Genomic DNA, 19,158 nt, shown 5'->3' on the forward strand with positions numbered 1-19,158 from the left:
GTGTGTGTGTGTGTGTGTGTGTGTGTGTGTGTGTGTGCGCGCGCCCTCGTTTGGGAGTGGAGCCGCACACACATGAGATATGGACGTAGGAACAGCTGCGCTCTCATAACTTATTGACAGGTACCTGCGTATTTTGCTGTTAAGTGTCATGTTAAACACAAACTACACTCCGTTTAACCGACACCCTATTTATCTTTAGTCTTTATAATTATCCTGTGGGATTGTGGGTGTTTCTCTCGGTGTTTGTGACAGCTGTCACATTAAAATAATACTGATTTCCCATCTCACAGGAACACAGTCTCACCTGTTATCAGAGATTTAGCACTAAACCAAAGTGCACATAGGGAGTTGGTGGTCCAATGCGCTGTGTGTCACTACTCCACCCCTAGCTGCTGCTGCCCGGGGCTATATGCAGCGGGTCAAGGTGTGAAAACAATACGTATGTTGCACCACAACACGCCACGCATGCATGCACACAGAAAGGCACATTGCGACGCACAGCCGTGGTACAGTAGAGCCCTCGCTGTATGCAGTGTCTGCAGGATGCCTACTCCTGCATGACAAGCAGCACTGTAACGTATCTCTGCACACACTGTACCCCATCTCACACTGCAGCAGCAAGTCAGTGCCGTCGGGTTCTTAAATTTAAACATCTTATGCAGGAGTCGTGACAGCAGTGTACAGTTTTTTTTTCCCCATCTTGCTGCATCTCCGGATTAGCAATGCAGGCTTTTACTGAACAACGCTTTGTTGTGCTTAGTATTAGATATAAGGATTCTCGGTCATAAACAGGGAAAAGCCCATCCTGCTGGTCTCTCTGTTAATCAGTCTGGATTAAAGGTGGGGTAAAAAGTGTAAATGTCAATCAGTGATGAGGTATGAGCGATAGTGAGGATGTCGGTGTTACAGTGGTGGTCATGCCTGTGAAACATGAAACGTGCCTCTGCACGAGGTCAGGCTGAGAACTAGAGGGAGGATAAGTCAGTGTGTTTGAGATGAGTTTGTAATTACTTTTTTTGTTCATCATGTTTTGGCTGAGGGCTCAGGGCACCTGCTGAATTAAGGCCAATAATGGAGGGAACAATATTCTGTTTTAGCCCATCATAATTGTTATTTTTATTTTTATTGCGATGCACTTTTAAATGTTTTTTATTTTTAATTAGCTTTATTTTTTAATTTTAGCATTCTTCAGTCAGGGCTCCAGCTAACAATCATTTTAATTCTTGATTAATCTGCAGATTATCAATCTAATAGAATCTAAAAGTGTTTTTGCCCAATTATTACATTGTTGGGACTCAAATCATGTTGGTTCCACATCAAAAAACGAGGAACGAGGAAAACAGTGCAAATGGCGCTCCTTTACGGGAGTTGTGCCATCGACTTAGACGCAGAGAACACGAGATATGCATTCACCTGCAAGCAACGTTTCAGCATGTGATCCAAAGCCAGTATTTCCCCTGTATTCACGTTAGCTGCCAAAATTTCACACAATCATTAATATGCTCTGCAATGGTTCCCCAAAACATCTGGCATGGTTGAGAGTCTCCACCCATCCCTGCCCTGTCACTCTTTTTACCAGCTGTCTGGTAAAGCCAGAAAAATTAAGACAGCAGTGCTTTTGTTCGTCTGTTAATGCTGTGTTTCTACTGAAAACACAAACTGTTCTTTGTTTTGTTTTTACTGTTAAAATTTTTACTTGTGTTTTGGTCTGTTGTGTTTTATCAGTTGAACAAAAATCTGAGTTGTGCATAGGGGATTTTATTTTTAGATCCAGTTGGCCTGCCCAAGGTGAATCAGAGTGTTGGATAAAGGGCCGTCAGTGTGATTATGACAATGATGCTGATGGTGATGATGATCCGAGCTGTCAAAAACAGACAAGCTGTATGTCACGGATCTCAGACTCAGAGTGGCTTTTAGTCTTCTTCAAGGTGCGATATACGGCATTAGGAGCATTGATTTATCAGTATATTTATTATGTAAAGATAAAGTAGAGTAATGTCTACCTTAGAAGATGATGTCACACTCCCTCTGTATGTGTTGTTATCTGAGCTCTGAGTTTACATTGCCAGGCCGGCAACCACTGCTTTTAGTGCATGTTGTGTGTTCGTTCAGAGACACTGCTGTGCATTGCTCTCAATATTTGTGCCGTCAGCACCGTTAGCTGCAAGCCGCCGGCTGAGCTCCCAATCTTGTAAAAAGCACTTTTAAATGGGACTCAAAGCTTTTCAGATCCCCTTTGTTACATCATAACATTTATCTTTGACTTTCACTGAACTATGATGTATCTCTAAGGAGCAACCTTTCTGTAATCTGATTGGCCCACAGTCAGGAAGGAGAGAAGGGAGCTCCTGCACAGAGGCAACCATATAAGGAGATGGGCTGTGGCCTGCGCTGTGATGGACAACACGGTGCAGTATGCGCTTTGAGTGACTTGAGGGGCGGGTACTGGTTTTAAAAGGGGGGGAGAAAAAAACCTCCCTCTGGCTTTCATCAAGCGTGGCAGGCAAGCATGAAGAAGGAAGGGGAAAGAGCAGGGGCGGGGGTTGTGGGGGGCTGAACGCAATCATACTTGGTTCTCCAACCAGAGGAAAAGAAAAGAGACGGATTGCAGAGGGAGAAGAAGCCGTAAAGAGAATTTCTCTCTTCTTCCAGGCAACTTTACCGGCGCTAGATAGTTCCAATAGACACATTGTAAATAATGTGCATGATTAATGAGTTTAAGTCGCATCATCACTTGGCTGTTCAGTGTTTCTGTAGCTGCTGTGTGCTTCACTTGGTTGGTTAGAGGCTGAAGTCAGCAGACAGACAGTAGATGCACGCTTGAAAGGTTTGCCGTGGAAAGGCCCCACCCCCCTCCCCTCATCCTCTCCGTCTATGGAAAAACATATGGTGTCTCAGGTAACACGACCGCTGGGTGTTTGTGTGTGTGTCTGCATGCATGAGGTGAGAGTGAAACGGTATGGACGGATGGGTCCTATTGCTTTTTGTTTGTAATATCAGAAACATTTCAGGCGATACTTGATCTCTGTTTTTGTCTCTGCTCAGATCGCGTTTCTTGTCAGTTGAATGCGAAGCCTAGCTTGTTTTAAATGTGTCACTGATTCATCCAGTCCTGCATCTTTTGAGAGTCAGCAAAATTCAGTCTGGAACGTTTAGCAACCAGAAAAATAACTCTTAATAGAGCATGTCATTATTTCCCATAATCCCCTTCCCCCTCCTGTTAAGCCCCCCTGTTTCTTTTTCCATTATTTCTTTTTTCCTACCCCCCCTTCTCCTTTTGACTATATGATGCTGCCATGTAGGGCAGTGCTGCTCCTTCGTCGGCGGGTCAGGAATGCCTGTGTAGACTTGAGGAGGTACTGTTCTCCACTCTTAATCCACTGACAGCTTCCATTCGTCTGCCTGTTTATGAGATCATCAATTAGTCCACTTCGTTATTGTTTATATCAAGTAAACTAAACAAATCTTCAAATGAAAATAACACTTTTTCACATGACTCATCATGTGGTAGCTGGAGATCTCCAATTTCAAATGTTCTATTGCATGTCTGCCTTTTCCAACATTTGCCTCTGCCTATTTTCTTTCCAACAACTACAAGGGACAGGATGGATTCAGACTCACTTTTTATTTGACCAACATTCTAGAATGGAAAAACCATTTCAGCTGAAGTCAGTGTAATCTGTAAAATATTTGAAATATTATCCTTTCACTTTGTTATTGTCATATTTAGTCAGATTTGAGGAGTTGTCACATTTATTCGCTGGCAAATAAACTGTGCACACACTTTGTGCATTGGTTATCTTTGCAGCTGGGCAGCTTGCTGGGCACCTCATCCACAGCACCCTGCACACACGGCACTAATATTGTCGGTTAATGATCAGTTTATGAGCGTCAGCTATCAGGCAGGAAACTGTATTTATTCAAGTTTCTTGCCAAAAACTACATTTTACAAGATCACATCACTTTACAGCTTGAACACATCTTAGTCAAGTCAATGCAACCTCTGTTAAAGTTGCTTTATAAGGAGGACAGTGCGAGGGACAGATGAGCCAATCACTGACGAGCAGCATGCATGACAAGTAATAACTGTCTGATTTAAGTAGGTTGTTCCAAATGGTTTTAAGGTTTTAGTTCCACATCTTATTTGTAGTTTGTTTGTGGCTGTGATGTTACTGTGTGCTGCTGTGTGCCGACGTTAACCTGTCATTGTGCAGCCACATGACCTGCAAAAGAACGGGTGGCCGACCAGCTGAAAACTGGCAGGTTTCCATCCGCAGCTGATCGACTCATCGGTGCATCTCTAGTTGGAGCGTTGTGTTGTGACATCTCGTCCAGTTGGTTCATGTTGGGCAGTGCTTTATTCAGCTAGGATGGTAAAAGTTGTTTTTATGGACTGAGAGCTGCTTCTGAGAAGCATGTGATGTATCAGTGTTTATGATATGGCATCTCAGTTCAGGGAGAACTTACAAGTCAAATACATTTTATTATTGTAGCCCGAAAATCACAAATTTGCCTCAAGGAAACCAGCTCTGCTTGACTCTCTCTTTCTGACACTTGAAATATGATGAGCACTCTTGTGCAAGTTTGAACCTTCTTTGTCTGTTGTCCCTCTTTTCTGTAATTCTTTTACTCTCTTCTTTCCATCTGCCTGCTATTTTCAGTGTGTGACTGAGCCCTGGGCTAGGATATGCCTAAAGGACACACCCTTTAGTGGCTGAATACAGGCTACCGCATGTTCATGAGCCCGCATGCCCTAACATGTACACGTAGGCTTTGATTTGGCCTAGCCTGGGTAGGCTACGGTCTAACCAATGAATTTTAATATCCTCTCTTTTTGAACAGGTTTTTCCTCTGATATCATAAGATACAGTGGCAGATGTGAAACACATTTGGTTTTCACACGTTCTCCCCGAGCATATATTCAGCTGACCACAGTGCGAGTGGCAGTGGATGAGTTTCCCAGATTTTTCCATCCTGTTTTTGGATTGCTCAGCCCTTTCTGATGCTGCCTCTATCTTTTGGGTCAGACCCCAGAAGCTGTCTGTCTTGCAGATGGACCTTTTAGCCTCAGCTGGCTGTTGACAGCCAATGCGGTAGCCGCTGCAGAAGAATGGTGTGCAGTCAGGCTATGGGATTAGGGAAAGGGAGAGAGCTGTTTTTGCTTTGCGGCATCTTAGTTACTTTGTCTAATTAAAAAGGCTGTCAGGAGACCAAGTGTCTCAGGCGTCACCCAGCCCAGATCCAGCCCAGATCCAGCCCAGAGCAGAGACCAGAGCAGTGGTGAATGGTGTTGGATGCTTTGTGTCATGCTGTCCGGTGTGGAAGGAGCAGTCTCACTCGCATTTTCTTTTTTAAGGCCTTCTTTCTTTTACAGCTCAGTCTCATCCACTGTGTCTCCCTTTTTAAGTGAAACTTAGTCCAACACACACACACACACACACACACACACACACACACACACACACACAGCAGCAGCTATAAAGAACCTGTTGATGATCCCGCTGCTGATGGAGTCGCAGCAGTGCAGAGAATCAGATCCTGAGGCTGAAGTCCCAGCTGATACACAGTTAATGTGAATTATGGATGGCGCCTTAAAGAAATCCAAGAATACAGAAACAAGTAATCGCACAATGCGGCAGTGGCTGTAAACATGTCACGGTTAACATGTCACGGTTGGTGTTTATCTCCCAGTGTGTCCACCCATCCCGTAAGCATCTTTGTATCTCCACCCGTGTATCGAATCTTCTTACTCTTAATAATTGATGTGTTTGCTGTAAATATTTCATGGTTGGCTGACTGAAAACTCATGCCTGTCAGAGATATGGAGGTAGAGGGAGGGGAAGAGGAGGCGGGGAGGGAGCGGGGGAGTGACAGAGTGGTGAGGGAGGGAGGGAGAGAGTGAAATTTAATAGGCAGGATTTTAACCCCCTCTATCTGCCTTCCTCAGGACGCTACCAGCACTGCCTACGGAGTACATATGTTAAATTGTCTCCTCCTCTTCCTCCCTCCCCTCCCCCTCCCTTCCCCTGATCCCACAGGGCTCTCAGGATTCGACAGGAGGACAGGAGGGATTGGTGGCCCCACCCTTTTCAGCGTTCCCCCCTCCGCCCCCTCCTCAAAACGGGCTAGCAGGGACAGAGTTTGGCCCCGGGGCCATGTTTGTTGCTGGGGGCCAAGGCACCGTGGACGTAGGGGCTGGTGCTAACGGAGCCATCAGCACTGCCACCTCCCCCATCAACATCATCGTAAGCTTTATGAAGCCTTAAGATGTAGTTTACTTATCTGTCAGATTAGTGGGATGAGTTCCATTATAGTTTCTTCTATTTATGTAACACAAGTGCAGGTACGCTAATGATAACAGTCATAAAATCTGACATAGGACTGCTATCATCTCAAGGGACCAGATGGATTGCCGTACATTATTTTTACAGGCATTCAGGGTCCTCAGAGGATGAATAGGGATGATTTTGGTGATCCCCCTCACTTAACCTGTAGCGCCTCTAGCAGGTTGACATTTTTATTTCATAGTGAAACATCTGAACTGCTCTAAGATGGATAGGCGTCAGATGTTGCACAGGCGTTCTGGGTCCCCAGAGGGTGAATTATATTGACTTTGGCTTTCGTTTATTCTACGTCAGCATTTCAGTGAAATATCTCAAATACGTTTGACTGCATTTGCATTACATTTGGTACCACATGATCCACTCAGGATCCACTTTGCTGATCCTTCACTTGAAGGATGGAAATGTTGGGCAAAACTGTTCATGATTAAATCCTAAAAAACATTCCCATCATATTGCTTATTAGTAATTGTTAGCATGCTAACAAGCTAAACTAAGATGGGGAACACAATGAATATTATACCTGCTAAACGCAAGCATGTTAGCATTGTCATTATGAGCATATAAGCACCGTTTAGCACAGCATTTAGCTCAAACCATTGCTGCTAAATACAGCCTCACAGAGCTGATCACGTTGCTGGCATGATAATCATATTTCCTTGTATATGCAGTTAAGGTCATAATGTTAATTTCATGATGCTATCAAGACTGTATATAAATAGCTTACTGCATTCTTTGTTTTTAAACTCTGCATTGTTTTCATCAGGGTTACATTTAAAAGATTAACAGCAAAGCTTGAACTTAAAATAAATATCACGAGCCACGATTACCTTTAGCTCCATCTGTCCAACCTATTCCTTTCTCTCCCCCCACAGGCAAAGGCAGAGGAGGCGTCGCAGGGTGAGGCGGGTGTACAGTGCGGTTCAGTCGGCACAGGAGGAGGAGGCTCTGTAGGAGACCCCTCAGAGGCCAAAGGGACCCCCAAACGCCTTCACGTCTCAAACATCCCCTTCCGTTTCCGGGACCCGGACCTCAGGCAGATGTTTGGGGTAAGAGCTGGGAATGCGGTGGGCCTCATTTTTAACGGGATCAATAAATCAGTCTAGACGCCCCGGGACCTCCGCAGAGGGGCCGGCTTAGGATGGGTGGGGTTTAGTTGGAGAAATAGTCACGCTACCACAAAAGAAATAAACTCATGGGTGTTCTCTCGGTGCTTGAGGGAGCGATTGTGTGTCAGTGTGTTAGCATGAGTGACGAAGTGAGAGGAAGAAGGACAGAGCAGAGTTTAAGTAAAGTAGTACAACGCATTCAAATGTTGTTTTTTGTGTAATAGTGACACCTAGTGCTAAGCAGTTGTTATTCACAACATATAGAAGTCAGCAGCTTCTAAAAGAGTTGTAAGGATCCTGAAAAGACTCAAAGATGTCATCGACCGCCTTCTTTGCTTACATGTTTTTACTAATTTCTTCCCTCAAATTTATTTGCAGCAATATGGGAAGATTCTGGATGTAGAGATTATTTTCAATGAGAGAGGTTCAAAGGTAAGTGCACCGACTTCTCTTTGATTCACAGAAACGACACTGCAGTTCTTGCCTAATGATTACAGTAATTCCCTCTTTGCACGCCTTTTCTCTGTGAACGTGACATTTGTGACAATGTGACATGGTATCAGCACGCCACACGGGACACCTTTTGTTATGAAACGCCAATTATCTCTAGCAATGTCAAAGTGCACCCCAAGGTCTGCGGATTCACAGATTCTCCTCCCTCCCTCCCGACATTCCCTCATGATGTGGCCCCTCGCTCGCTCACCACCAACCTCTTTAACCTCTGCTGTGTACCACAGGGTTTTGGCTTTGTGACTTTTGAGACCAGCGCAGACGCAGAGAAAGCCAGGGAAAAGCTGCACGGCACATTGGTGGAAGGTCGTAAGATTGAGGTAATTTTCCTCTCTTTCTCTCCTGTCTTCTCGTCTGTTTCTTTCTGTACTCATAATTCTGCTTGATCACTGACTGCTAGCTAGCTCCCATCCTCCCTGTAGTGATATGCTCTGATGCAGCCCACTGATATCCCACTCCCTGGTCCTCTGCAGTATGTTCATTTTTAAATTCCAATAGACTTGTTTCCTTCTTTTATTTGTTGTTTTTGTGGTGGGAATGATTGGGGGTGCAAGAACACTACATATGGCATGCTGGGTACTTTTCCTCTGAAGCATTTTTTTTTTTTGTTCACATTAAGTTGTTGCCTCTTCACCTTTCTCCCCCCCTCCCCACTGATGCTCGACTCATAGCCACACTGATGTTACAACCTTTTCCGCAACATTGGAATGATGTTTGTGTAGTTGGCACCTGAGGGCACGAGAGGAACGCAGCGAAAGGATGATGCATGGCAGATTGCTGTCAGATGCTCTTATTTTCTTCCCTAGTGTAGAAATCCTTCTGTGTTCCCCTCTCCCGGTGCTGTGGCTAAGTGGTTGTGACAAGCTTATGGCTCCTGGTGCAACAGCAGCATGCTGGGAAATCACAGCAACACTGACGCATGTTCACTTTATGGACGTCTGGATTCTCACAAAGATCTGTGCACTTGAGTTTTGATGTATGTAAAGTATTTGTGTGTTCAGGTTATTTCTGTTTGATTGAATTAAACATTATTATTGTTTTGCTTTTTTTTAACTGAAGCATGTGATATTTTGAAAGCAGCATTTCTTCCTTATTTTAATTGGGGTGTCAATCAGCCAGTTGTCTGTATTGGATCTTTGACCCACGACGCCGTAAGCCAGGATTTCTGCATGGGCTTTACTGTTGGTGATTTCCTGTGGTGTGTGTGTGGGGGTGTGTGTGTGGGTGTGTGCGACTCAGTTCCTGCATGATGGATGAGGCTGGCTGGATCCTTTTTTAATTTTTTTAGTGCTGTACTCTCAGTTGTGCTGCAGTGTGGTGGAGAATGAAAGGCAGTCACCTGCATCCACCGGTACAACATACTCCCTCAGCCACCTCCACCTTCAGTCAATCAGCAAGCTGAATGGATACTGATGGAGCCAGTTTACCCTGCATCAGGCCCCCGTGTTGTCCCTGGCATCGCTGTAACCTGATTCTCTGTTTCTCTCCCCACGTTTTTGCATGATATATCAGTCACTTGTATTAATGGGCCAGCAGTCTGTCTGTGTCTCCGGTTGCCACTCTGCATGTACTCCTGTTGTGCTCCGGTAGTGGTGTCGGGCCGTAGCGAGTCGTGCACCGGCTGCATGGTGGGCCAGCGGCGGGAGTCTGTTACAGCGCGTCACTTTCTGTCTGTTTATGGTGCATGGGCTTTGGAGAGACAAAAGGCTGGCGCAAGACAAATCGTAGATTTGTGTTTACACATTCTTTCAGCTGAGGAGAAAGGGCCGGACTTTTCCGTTTGAGGCAGTGCCATCTGGCAGATCTCCTTTCTTGCAGATGTCGCTGCGTTTCTTTCGCTTTAATTGGTCATATCATTTCAGAGTTGGTTGAATTATGCTTTTAGAGATGAAGATGGTGTAAAAGTAACTAGCAATTTGGATTATAATTCAGAAACTCTGAAATATAGGTCTACCGTATACACCTAAATACCTAACTATTGTTGTGTGTGACTGTGCTCTCCACTGGCATGAGTTTAGTGGATGTAGGCTGCATGGGTGGTATTTTAACATGGACATGTGTAGCCGGGGCAGTACCGCAGACAGCTGGATGTTTTCTCCCTTGCATGTTTATTCTGTACGGCCATTTGTTGAATTAGTTTTGGTAGTGCGGCTGTTAATTTACTTGTTCAGTTGGCATGACATCAGTTGCACCTGGGTGCCTCGTGGTCTTGCTCCACTTACTAAAAATAAAGCGGAATTATTAGATTCCAGAGTCCGTTCTGATTGAATATTTGTCCAGGTGTGCTGAACTTAACTCCAGTGCTGTGGTTTCTCTTTCTTTGTGCATGCCATCGGGAGTCGGTCAGTAGTTCTTCTCGTAGCTCAGCTCCCCCACAGTGTGCATGTGTGTAGCCTGTAGGAAACGGAAAGAGAACTGTTGTGCTAAAGTTATACTGTACTTCTCTTTGTCTGGAATAAAACTCTGCGCTTTGAAGAAGTCAGTTTCCTGTGTGCTTCCAATGTATCCATGTAAGTGGCCCAACTACGATTCACTTTGTCTCTCTTCCTGCTTCTCTGTGATCCCATTTCATCACCATCCATTAAATATATAGACTATGGAGTCCTATAGACCTATATATGTGTGTGTATCTTAATATGCACTCACAAACATTCACATCTCATTGCATCTCCACCCTCTCAGGCCGTCCCTGTGATTGTGCGTATGCTCTAACATTAATGGTTGAGCAGTTCTCCCTCGCTCGGCCTGGAGCGGTAACTCTTTGGCTGTCATTGACTTGTGTTACTTTGACTGTAGGACACTCTACAAAGCGAATGGCGGAGAATCTCTCCAAACCATTTAGTCACATGCGTAGTCACATGTGTGATTCTTACGCTGCAACGACTGGCTGTACAGGAAGTGCATTAGGGTCCATGCATGGTCTTATTTTCATAGCTGCAGACCTTTGTGCTGCTTCAACTTGATGAAATGCCAAATAATGCAGTCTGCGATTGGGCCAACTGTGCTTCTTGCTGATGATTGAGTCCTGCTTCGTGTGACCAACAGCTCTGATCAGCTGGTGGCCACACAGCAATATCCCTTTGTACAGGTAACACACTTTTAACCTTTCTTTACAATAATTGGTCAAAAATGTTTGCTAGTATTTAATACCAGGGTATAAAACAAAACAATAAATCCCAATTACTTCAGCAAAAAACCGTCCGCTTACTGCTTTCTGAGGTATATTATTATTCCCCGATGTTACGCCTCAAGTTTCTCTGCAAAAATAACATTTTACAAAATAACATTTGAGCACATCAAGAGAACCTTCCCCAAATGATGATTTTTACTGAATAGAGCTTGAATGCATCATAATGTAATTTGACGCATTTGGTACGTTACGCCACGCGTGACTTCGCTGCCCGTCGGCTAAAGTTAACAGCTTTCCTCCTGCCAATTTGAACACACATTTGTAGTTCACAGTGTTGCATTGTCAGTGACATTTCCCATTGTCCCTGAGATGACAGGACACAGGTCGTTTTGAGTCCTGACCCCCAGTACTGCAGGACTAGGTACTAAGAAAAAGAGCAACATGTGTTTGCTCGTTCGACTCGTGACATCCCTGCCGGCTATTAGAATTCAAATTAATTATAAGCATAATAGTTTCATTGTATCTGCATCAAACAGTCAGCAATGAACATAAAGGCTTACCTCGTTTTACAGCAACTGCCTGGTCTGGTTGCTGTAGATTAGTCCGCAGTGCAAAGTACAGTGTGGGAGGGCCCGGCAAGGACAAAAGCCCAGCAGTATCTACACAGAGACCATGCTAAACCCTATAGACTCCCATTCACAAACTCCTGCTCTACGGTTGTGTGTTTGATCTGTGTGGTCTGAGTGAGACAGGAAGTGAATGCTCCTCCGCAGCGCAGAGTTTTAGTCAGACATTTGAACACAATAGAGCAGAATAGCTGCTGTGTGTGTGTGTGTCAGTGTGTGTGTGTGGAGGATAGTTGAGCAAAGAGTGTCCTCCTCAGTGCATGGATGTGTGCGGTGGAGAGGATGAGAGGACGTTGTGCCTGTGGTTCTGCATGCGTGATCATCACCAGCCACACATTCCTCAGCGGGACACAGTTGGCCTTCAGCTCTCTTCGGCCTTGGCCTTAAATCATTTCCATCACCATCCTGAGCCTTGTGGATGATCGTGTGCAGCAGCATTATTATCTATTGTTTGAATTGGTATGATTGTGCGTGGAGCCCGAGGTGAAGGCTTACCATCTCCTTGTGTCCCAGTTTCATAGATGACCCCCCCTCCCTCCCTCTCCTCAGCTTGGGATTTGACCGGTCCTGTTTTGTTCTGGGAGCTTTCTGTTACTGCATGGTTTGAAACGAGTAATGAAACGGTTGAGTATCCATGTGTGTTGTGAGTGAAAATGTGGAAAAAGGTTGAGAGAAAAGGGGAAAGAGAGTTTGCACTTTGCCCTTTCCAACCTTCTTTGTGTCGCCTCCACTCTTTGTCTCTCTCTTCCTCATCACTTCATTCTCTCGTTGCCAGTCAAGTTTGTCTTTATGTTTGAAAGTAACCTTTAGCTGTTTTTCTAACTCATACTTTTTTTTCTTCTTTGTATCATCTCTGTCTGCCTTACTCTGTTGCCACTTATTGTCCTCTGTTTTGATTTCAATTTCCTGTCTTATGTTTTTATTATTGTTTCACTATCAACAACCTTCGGTATGTTATTTTGTGGTGACAACTAGAAATTGCGGCCAGGACCAATTTCCAAAACGCTCTCTTTTCTTGTGGCCTAACCTCACCACACAGGAATGAGTCATAGCCGGCATACGTCCTTTTGATTGTTAGTCAGCGTTAAACCAGCCTTTTAACTGCTCTTAGAAAGGAGGGTGTCAGGCGAGTTTTTGGGGTTATGGCAAAGTTGCTCCATATTTCCATTCTCTTTTTGTCCTCTCGACCGCCGATTAACTTCCTGTCACTGGTCTGATCGTTGTCACGATGCTCTGACCTCCGCTAGGCATCGAGAGCTCGCATCCTCTCTCCCTTTTCTTCCTCTTTCTCCTTTCTCTTCTGTTCTGAGCTGTAACACTGCTGCTATCAGGTTTTTATTTCACATGGTGCGAGGAGGAGGAGGAGGAGGAGGGCGGGGGGCATTTAGGTTTCTTTTGTTACTAGGATTATTTGTTCCTTTATTTATTATATTTTTTCTGTTTCCCTGACGACTTCTGTGTGTTGTTGTCAGTCTCCACGGTAACCACTCGCTGTTTCTACGGCAACGGTAAGTTGTGTACAAACATCTATCACTGAACTGATCCCCTTCCCACCCCACCCCTGAAATGGGCATTTGGTACAGTAGTGATGTAGAGTACAGTGTTAGTCTGATTCTAGTCGACAGGCCCACGCGGCGTAACGCCCCAGAACCCCATTCCTGTTATGTCATTTCTTTTTTTAACACAGTATCAAAGGCACACAGACAGACACATCTTTCTACAGATTAGTCTTTGAGTAGTAATATTTCCTCCACATGCCCGTCCCCCACCATGTCATTAACACCTCACTGGGAATGACTGAATGTAATCACCCTCCTCTATGCAATGACACGGCTATCCACAATCCATCTGATTAATTCTCCATTTGGACTCCATGTATATCGTATTCATTTACGTGATTAATAATAATAAAGCACCAGCGGTGATATGACGCTTTGCTCCCCGTTGCTGCCTGTGATTGCTTTGACTGAATGCAGGCCCCTCCCCCCCCGAGCTGCAGGGCTAATAACGCCGCTCTGGTTTGGAAGTTCTTTATTTTATCGACCCGCCTGCTTTTAGCTAAGTGTACATCTGTCAGATATGAGCCAATTGGACTAAATGTGCATTTGGAAACATGTGAATTAAGACAAGACAGGTGTTGGAAAGGAATTTATCTGGGTTTTAAAGCTAAAGTAGAAATGTCCAGCATGTTGCCAGCACTGTATTGCAGTTAAAGGGGAACTACCCCTTTTCAAAGATCATGCACATTATTCCTGAGAATAGAAGTAAACACCAACCACTCTCCCAAAGGGGTAGAACGTGTGATGTCATCACGTATAAAGCTGAACTGCTCTATAGACAATAATTTTCAGGACACGTTCAGGACTAAGGAAACAGTCGAAACGGTAGCGTTTCCTATCTGATGCCCGCCGGGCGCCACAGGAGCAGGAATTGTCAGTTATTGCTTTCGACAAACATTCGGAGTCTCTCCGTTATTGTCTTTGGAGCAGCTCCAGACTTAATACTTGATGACATCCCACATGTGGTTGCCATGGGAATAACATGTGGGAATTGTTCATTTAGGTGGCGTTCCCCTTTAAAGGATGCCACGGCGCTTGTCTTGACTGCCTAGACAAAGACTTTCCAAACCTACACACCTAGACGTCTTTTCAGTCCCATTAACATTAAAGTGGAACTGTTTCTAAATGTACGTAAATAATAAAATAAAATCCAAATCAGTTTAGAAACCCAGCTGTTTCAGATGTGGTCCCTTATCCCAATGCGTGTCGCTGGTGTTGTGTAACCATATGCATTTCAAAACCGATATGGGGTTTACCGTACTGTGTTTTGGGTCTCTATTATGCTGCCATTTTGTTTTTCTCTTTTTGGTTTGGTTTTCTTCTAGTGGATTGTCTGTGTACCAGTAGTCGTAGTCGTAGTCGTAGTGTCCTGGTCTTAGTTTGTGACACACAGTTCTAATGCCTGGCATAGTGTCTCATGTTTATTTGATTTCTCTCCTTTTTTGGGAATGAGGATTGCTCTCTCTCTCTCTCTCTCTCTCTCTCCCTCTCTCTGTCTCTCTCTCACTCTCTCTCTCTCTCTCTCTCTCTCTCTCTCTCTCTCTCTCTCTCTCTCTCTCTCTCTCTCTCTCTCTCTCCATCCTTTGGTGCTCTGTTTCTCAACCCACCACATATGAGATTTTCAGGAGAATGGTCACCAAATCTAATTGCTTTATTTGAATGATGCACCTTGGGATACATGTTTTTGTTTTAAACAGTTTAATTGTAATCAGTTTATTTCTGTGTGTGTTGCTCATGTTTCTCCCCTTTTTCTCTTTCTCTTCACTCCATCTTTCTGTTCTCCTGTGTTTTGTTTTTGTATATGACTGGCTCTGTCTCTCTTCCTCTCACCTGCATCCCTTCCTCTTGACTTATCCGTCCCATCTTTGTCTCGTACGTGTTCGATGTGGGAGTGCTGCGGTCGTTTTGATTGGTCTCTATGCTGCATCCGACGCTTGCTGATTGGCTGAATTTCTTTTATTACTTTTTTTGGTTTGTTACTCACTCTTGGTCATGTGTTGCGCCCATATTTGGCTGCGTGTAATTTCTTTGTTATATGATTATTAATTTTGTCAAACAAATGTTTTTGCACCCCCTCTTTCTCTCCCTTGTATTTTTTTGGTTGTTTTGAATATTTCTTTTTAGGTATGTAAACCCCACAAGTTTGGTTTCATATGGAAATGTGACTTCATTTTGTCCCGGTTTATTGTTCAGGCTGGACTGGGAGGGCAAACATGCGATGAGAAAGACTGAATGTTTTATTAATTCTTAACACTTTTGAGATTTGCCTCCATATTCTGTTGATTTGCATGTTACTGTCAACCCGATTCATTGATTACACATGACACAAACACTGCACACACACCATTAACACAGGCTAAGCTCTCCATCATCATTGACTCGTCACCATAAAACGTCTTACAAGTCTGGATAAAATCACAGCGAAGAGTAAAGTCACGTGATTCATTAACGTTCCAAAGCGTCTCCAGTCAAGCGCCCGTGGACATTTGCGTCCGATAGCTCGGACACTTTAATCATTCGCCGCTGACCTTGTCATTTACAATGAGGGAAAAATGAGGTAAACTTCCATTTGAATGAAGCTCTGCAGATAAAGAACACGACTCACTGAGAGAAAGGCGGTGCAAACGGCAGCGTCGGCCCTAATGGTCGGCTGAATGGGAGTGCGAACGTGTGCACGCACACAAGCAATCTCACTCATTCTCTCCCCCTTTGTCTCTCTCTCACACACACACTCTCCCCTCATTTAGCCAGAAGGTCATTAATCTTTAGCTCGCCACACCGTCAGACGCAGCACTTCCACATCTCGCTGGGACGCTACGCGTTATTACGGAGAGCTACGATCTCCTTCTCTTAAAACCCATCAAAGGAAGATGAGGATAGATCAAGGGACCGGAGTGTGAGCCTTTGAAGCTCAGAGAGGAGATTATCGTCCATCTTGGATTGAAAGCCGAAGCATTAGACTGAAATGTCAGTCAGCATGCGTGGATCATGCACACACAGCTAAAAAAAAATCCACAGTACTCTCACCGGTGCATGCCAACAAAAGAAAGTACAGCTCCGGTTCTTTTGCTGTTGTATGTGCAGGCACAGCTGCAACATAACAATGTCACCCAAGGCAGCCAATTATATCTCCACAATGAATCACCGAATCTCTACTGGGCAACTCGCTTTTAATTGCATGATGACTAAAAATCTCCCTTAACAGCCCCCCCTCCCCCTCCCCCCCACTTTAACACACAAACATAGGACACAAACGAGTTGGCGGCCATGTCAGGAGATGTTCACGTTGGACACGGCGCTACACGTTAGGCATAGGTTTATTATGTTCCATTTTATTCTTATTTAACACATGACGACAACAATAAAATGACACCAGTATTCACTTTTAATAACCCAGTAGTAGTAGTAAGTGTACACGGATAAAAGCATCGTCAACCTCAGAGATGAACCAAGAAGTACAAAAAAATGGAGGCAAGCACAACACCAGCACATAACCGCAGACTACTGTTAAAAACAATAACACACACACATAGATCACTTTGGTGTTTCCTGTGTTGTGTACTTTTGTCCCCCGTCTCTGACCGTCCGCTCCTCCGTCCCCAGGTGAATAACGCCACCGCCAGGGTGATGACCAACAAGAAAATGGTCAGCCCCTACCCTAACGGAGAGGCTCTCAGCACGCTGCCTTATGGTAACGACCGCACTGGCGCACGCTCACACTGAAGCGTGGCCCGCCTCACAATCCAAACAGCATAGGTACACACAGGCAGAGGAGGGGTAAAACACACAACCCAGCCTCAGTGGTCCCCCTCCCTGCAGGGACACATTATGGGAGGCCGTCAGCGAACCAATTTCACGCTGTTTATTATCAGCCTCGTTATTTTTACCACCACCTACCAGCCATGATGTCCGCGGACTGAAGGAGGTGTTGTTAGCTTAACCCCAGCCCCCCTTTTTAGCATCATAGCAGGGTACAAAACATTCAGCAAGCGTTTGGTACATCTGCAGTGAAATGTGTTTCTTATATATATATGTAAAACCACCGTGTCTGTAGGATCCTGTGATCCGTGTGATCTGTATTTAATAATACCGTCTGTGTGACTATCAGCAGGGTGGAAGTTGAGTCCTATGATGGGGGCCATGTACGGACCAGAGATCTACGCAGGTAGGCCCCGTTTCTATGTCTCTACAGCCTACTTTACATTTTAATCACATTGCAATGTTTAATTCATATTAATGCACTGCCTGCCTGGCATTTCTTCGACACACTTTTATTGATACCAAGCCCTTGAGGCTGCAGTGGGATTATTCCCCTTTGCTCTTTCTTCCCTCTTAATTTGTTTTGGTTCTCCCCCCTTTTTTCCCCGCCTGCATTGTTGTCTTTCCTCCCTAAATCACCTGCCGTCTCTTCGTCCTTCACCCTCCCTCCTCCTCCAGTCCCAGGGTTCCCCTACCCTTCAGCAGCAGCGGCCGCCACTACAGCAGCGGCGTTCCGGGGCGCCCACCTCCGGGGTCGGGGCCGGCCCGTCTACAGCGCCGTGCGCGCTGCCGTGCCCCAGCCCGCCATCCCCACCTACCCCGGGTAAGCTTGCAGAGCTCTTGACTCGAATTTAGTTGCCACCCGGGAACATTTTAGAAATGCTAAAAAGTCGGGATGAATAGTTTTCTTTAGTGCCGAGTAAATCTACGGAGGAACACCTCATGAATACCATTTGCAGAATCGTTTTCCACATCCTATTTGACTAGCTCTATACACTTGCCATGCTCGCACATTATTCACTCTCCTCGGCAGTCCAACTGGCACTTTGTCAGTCAGTTCACGAGCTATTCAGTCGAGTATGACGCACTGATGGGATTGCACCATTGAAGGTTCATTTGAATAAACTCTCTGATACCACCATCAGCAGATTTGCATAGACACGCGCAAACCCCGCTCATTATGTCATTATGCAGAAGCAGTCACCCCGCTCCCACATTTGCTAGCAATTATTCACGTTTACTGCGATGTGTGTTTTTTTTTTTTTGGTCCCCTCAGTATGTGTACTGTGCATGCCATCGCTCTGCTGTGATGATTGGCTAATGGGGGTTGCGACTGCTACGATTTTCAGATCAAAGCAGAGTTGATTGGTTAATGGCCAACGCGGCTGCTTACTACGATGATGATCAAATGAAGCTAAACAAGATGAAATTGGGGGCCACAGGAAATACCCTCTCCATATCTGCTCCACCGACAACCACGCAGCTCACTCGGAGCAAACTTTGCTCTGGTTTTCTCCCAAGCCGGGCAACGAGAGCCCTTAATGGTCTCATTTCAGTTCAATGAACTCAATCTATGAGCCCCACGAGTCCATCGTTTAATGGTTTTGGTTTCAGTTGTGGAGCTTAAATGGAAGTTGTATTTCCTCTGCATGCTGCATGGGTGTGAAATAACTATTCTCTCTCTCTCTCTCTCTCTCTTTCCTCCCTCTGTTGTTTTTTGCTGTGTCGTGACCCTCATCCACTCTGGTTTTGGGACTGTGCACCACTCCGTTTGCACCCCCTCCACTACACTTCCCCCCTCTTCTCCCTCTCTCCCATGTTCTCCTTCCTCTCTCAGTGTGGTGTATCAGGATGGGTTTTACGGAGCCGCAGACTTATATGTAAGTAAACTCACCTCCCGCCGACACACCCTCTCTTTGCCTCCCCTCACGGCTTTCTCCTGCTCTGTTTTTTTTTTCCCCTCTCGGGGTGATTCTGCATGTGCGTCCAGTCATGCGTTGCACAGAGCTGCCTGCATAAAGGTGAATGATAAAAGCTGTGACACAAACGTCTCTTATTATACGATCTGAATGCCGCTCGGGTCAAAGTTTGCACTGATCTAAAAGTAGCTGTGGAATCTTGACG

At 45.1% G+C, this 19,158-nt stretch overlaps 1 protein-coding gene across 6 annotated transcripts in view; it reads left to right on the forward strand.

Annotated features, from left to right (window-relative positions):
* Window positions 1-19,158, forward strand: part of LOC311031298 (RNA binding protein fox-1 homolog 2-like) — a 41,574-nt gene that overhangs the window by 15,993 nt on the left and 6,423 nt on the right. For 4 of the 6 annotated variants that reach the window (XM_084037526.1, XM_084037523.1, XM_084037528.1 and 1 more), the window contains 8 exons: window positions 6,039-6,245; window positions 7,217-7,390; window positions 7,829-7,882; window positions 8,188-8,280; window positions 16,879-16,966; window positions 17,384-17,440; window positions 17,713-17,857; window positions 18,872-18,914. In XM_084037526.1, coding sequence (XP_083893652.1) covers window positions 6,039-6,245; window positions 7,217-7,390; window positions 7,829-7,882; window positions 8,188-8,280; window positions 16,879-16,966; window positions 17,384-17,440; window positions 17,713-17,857; window positions 18,872-18,914 — 861 coding nt within the window. The remainder of the gene's footprint in view (window positions 1-6,038; window positions 6,246-7,216; window positions 7,391-7,828; window positions 7,883-8,187; window positions 8,281-16,878; window positions 16,967-17,383; window positions 17,441-17,712; window positions 17,858-18,871; window positions 18,915-19,158) is intronic. The other 2 variants (XM_084037525.1, XM_084037524.1) reach the window with 2 other exon arrangements.

Source organism: Eutrigla gurnardus (assembly GCF_963514095.1).
Source record: "Eutrigla gurnardus genome assembly, chromosome: 20".
NCBI classification, from domain to species: domain Eukaryota; kingdom Metazoa; phylum Chordata; class Actinopteri; order Perciformes; family Triglidae; genus Eutrigla; species Eutrigla gurnardus.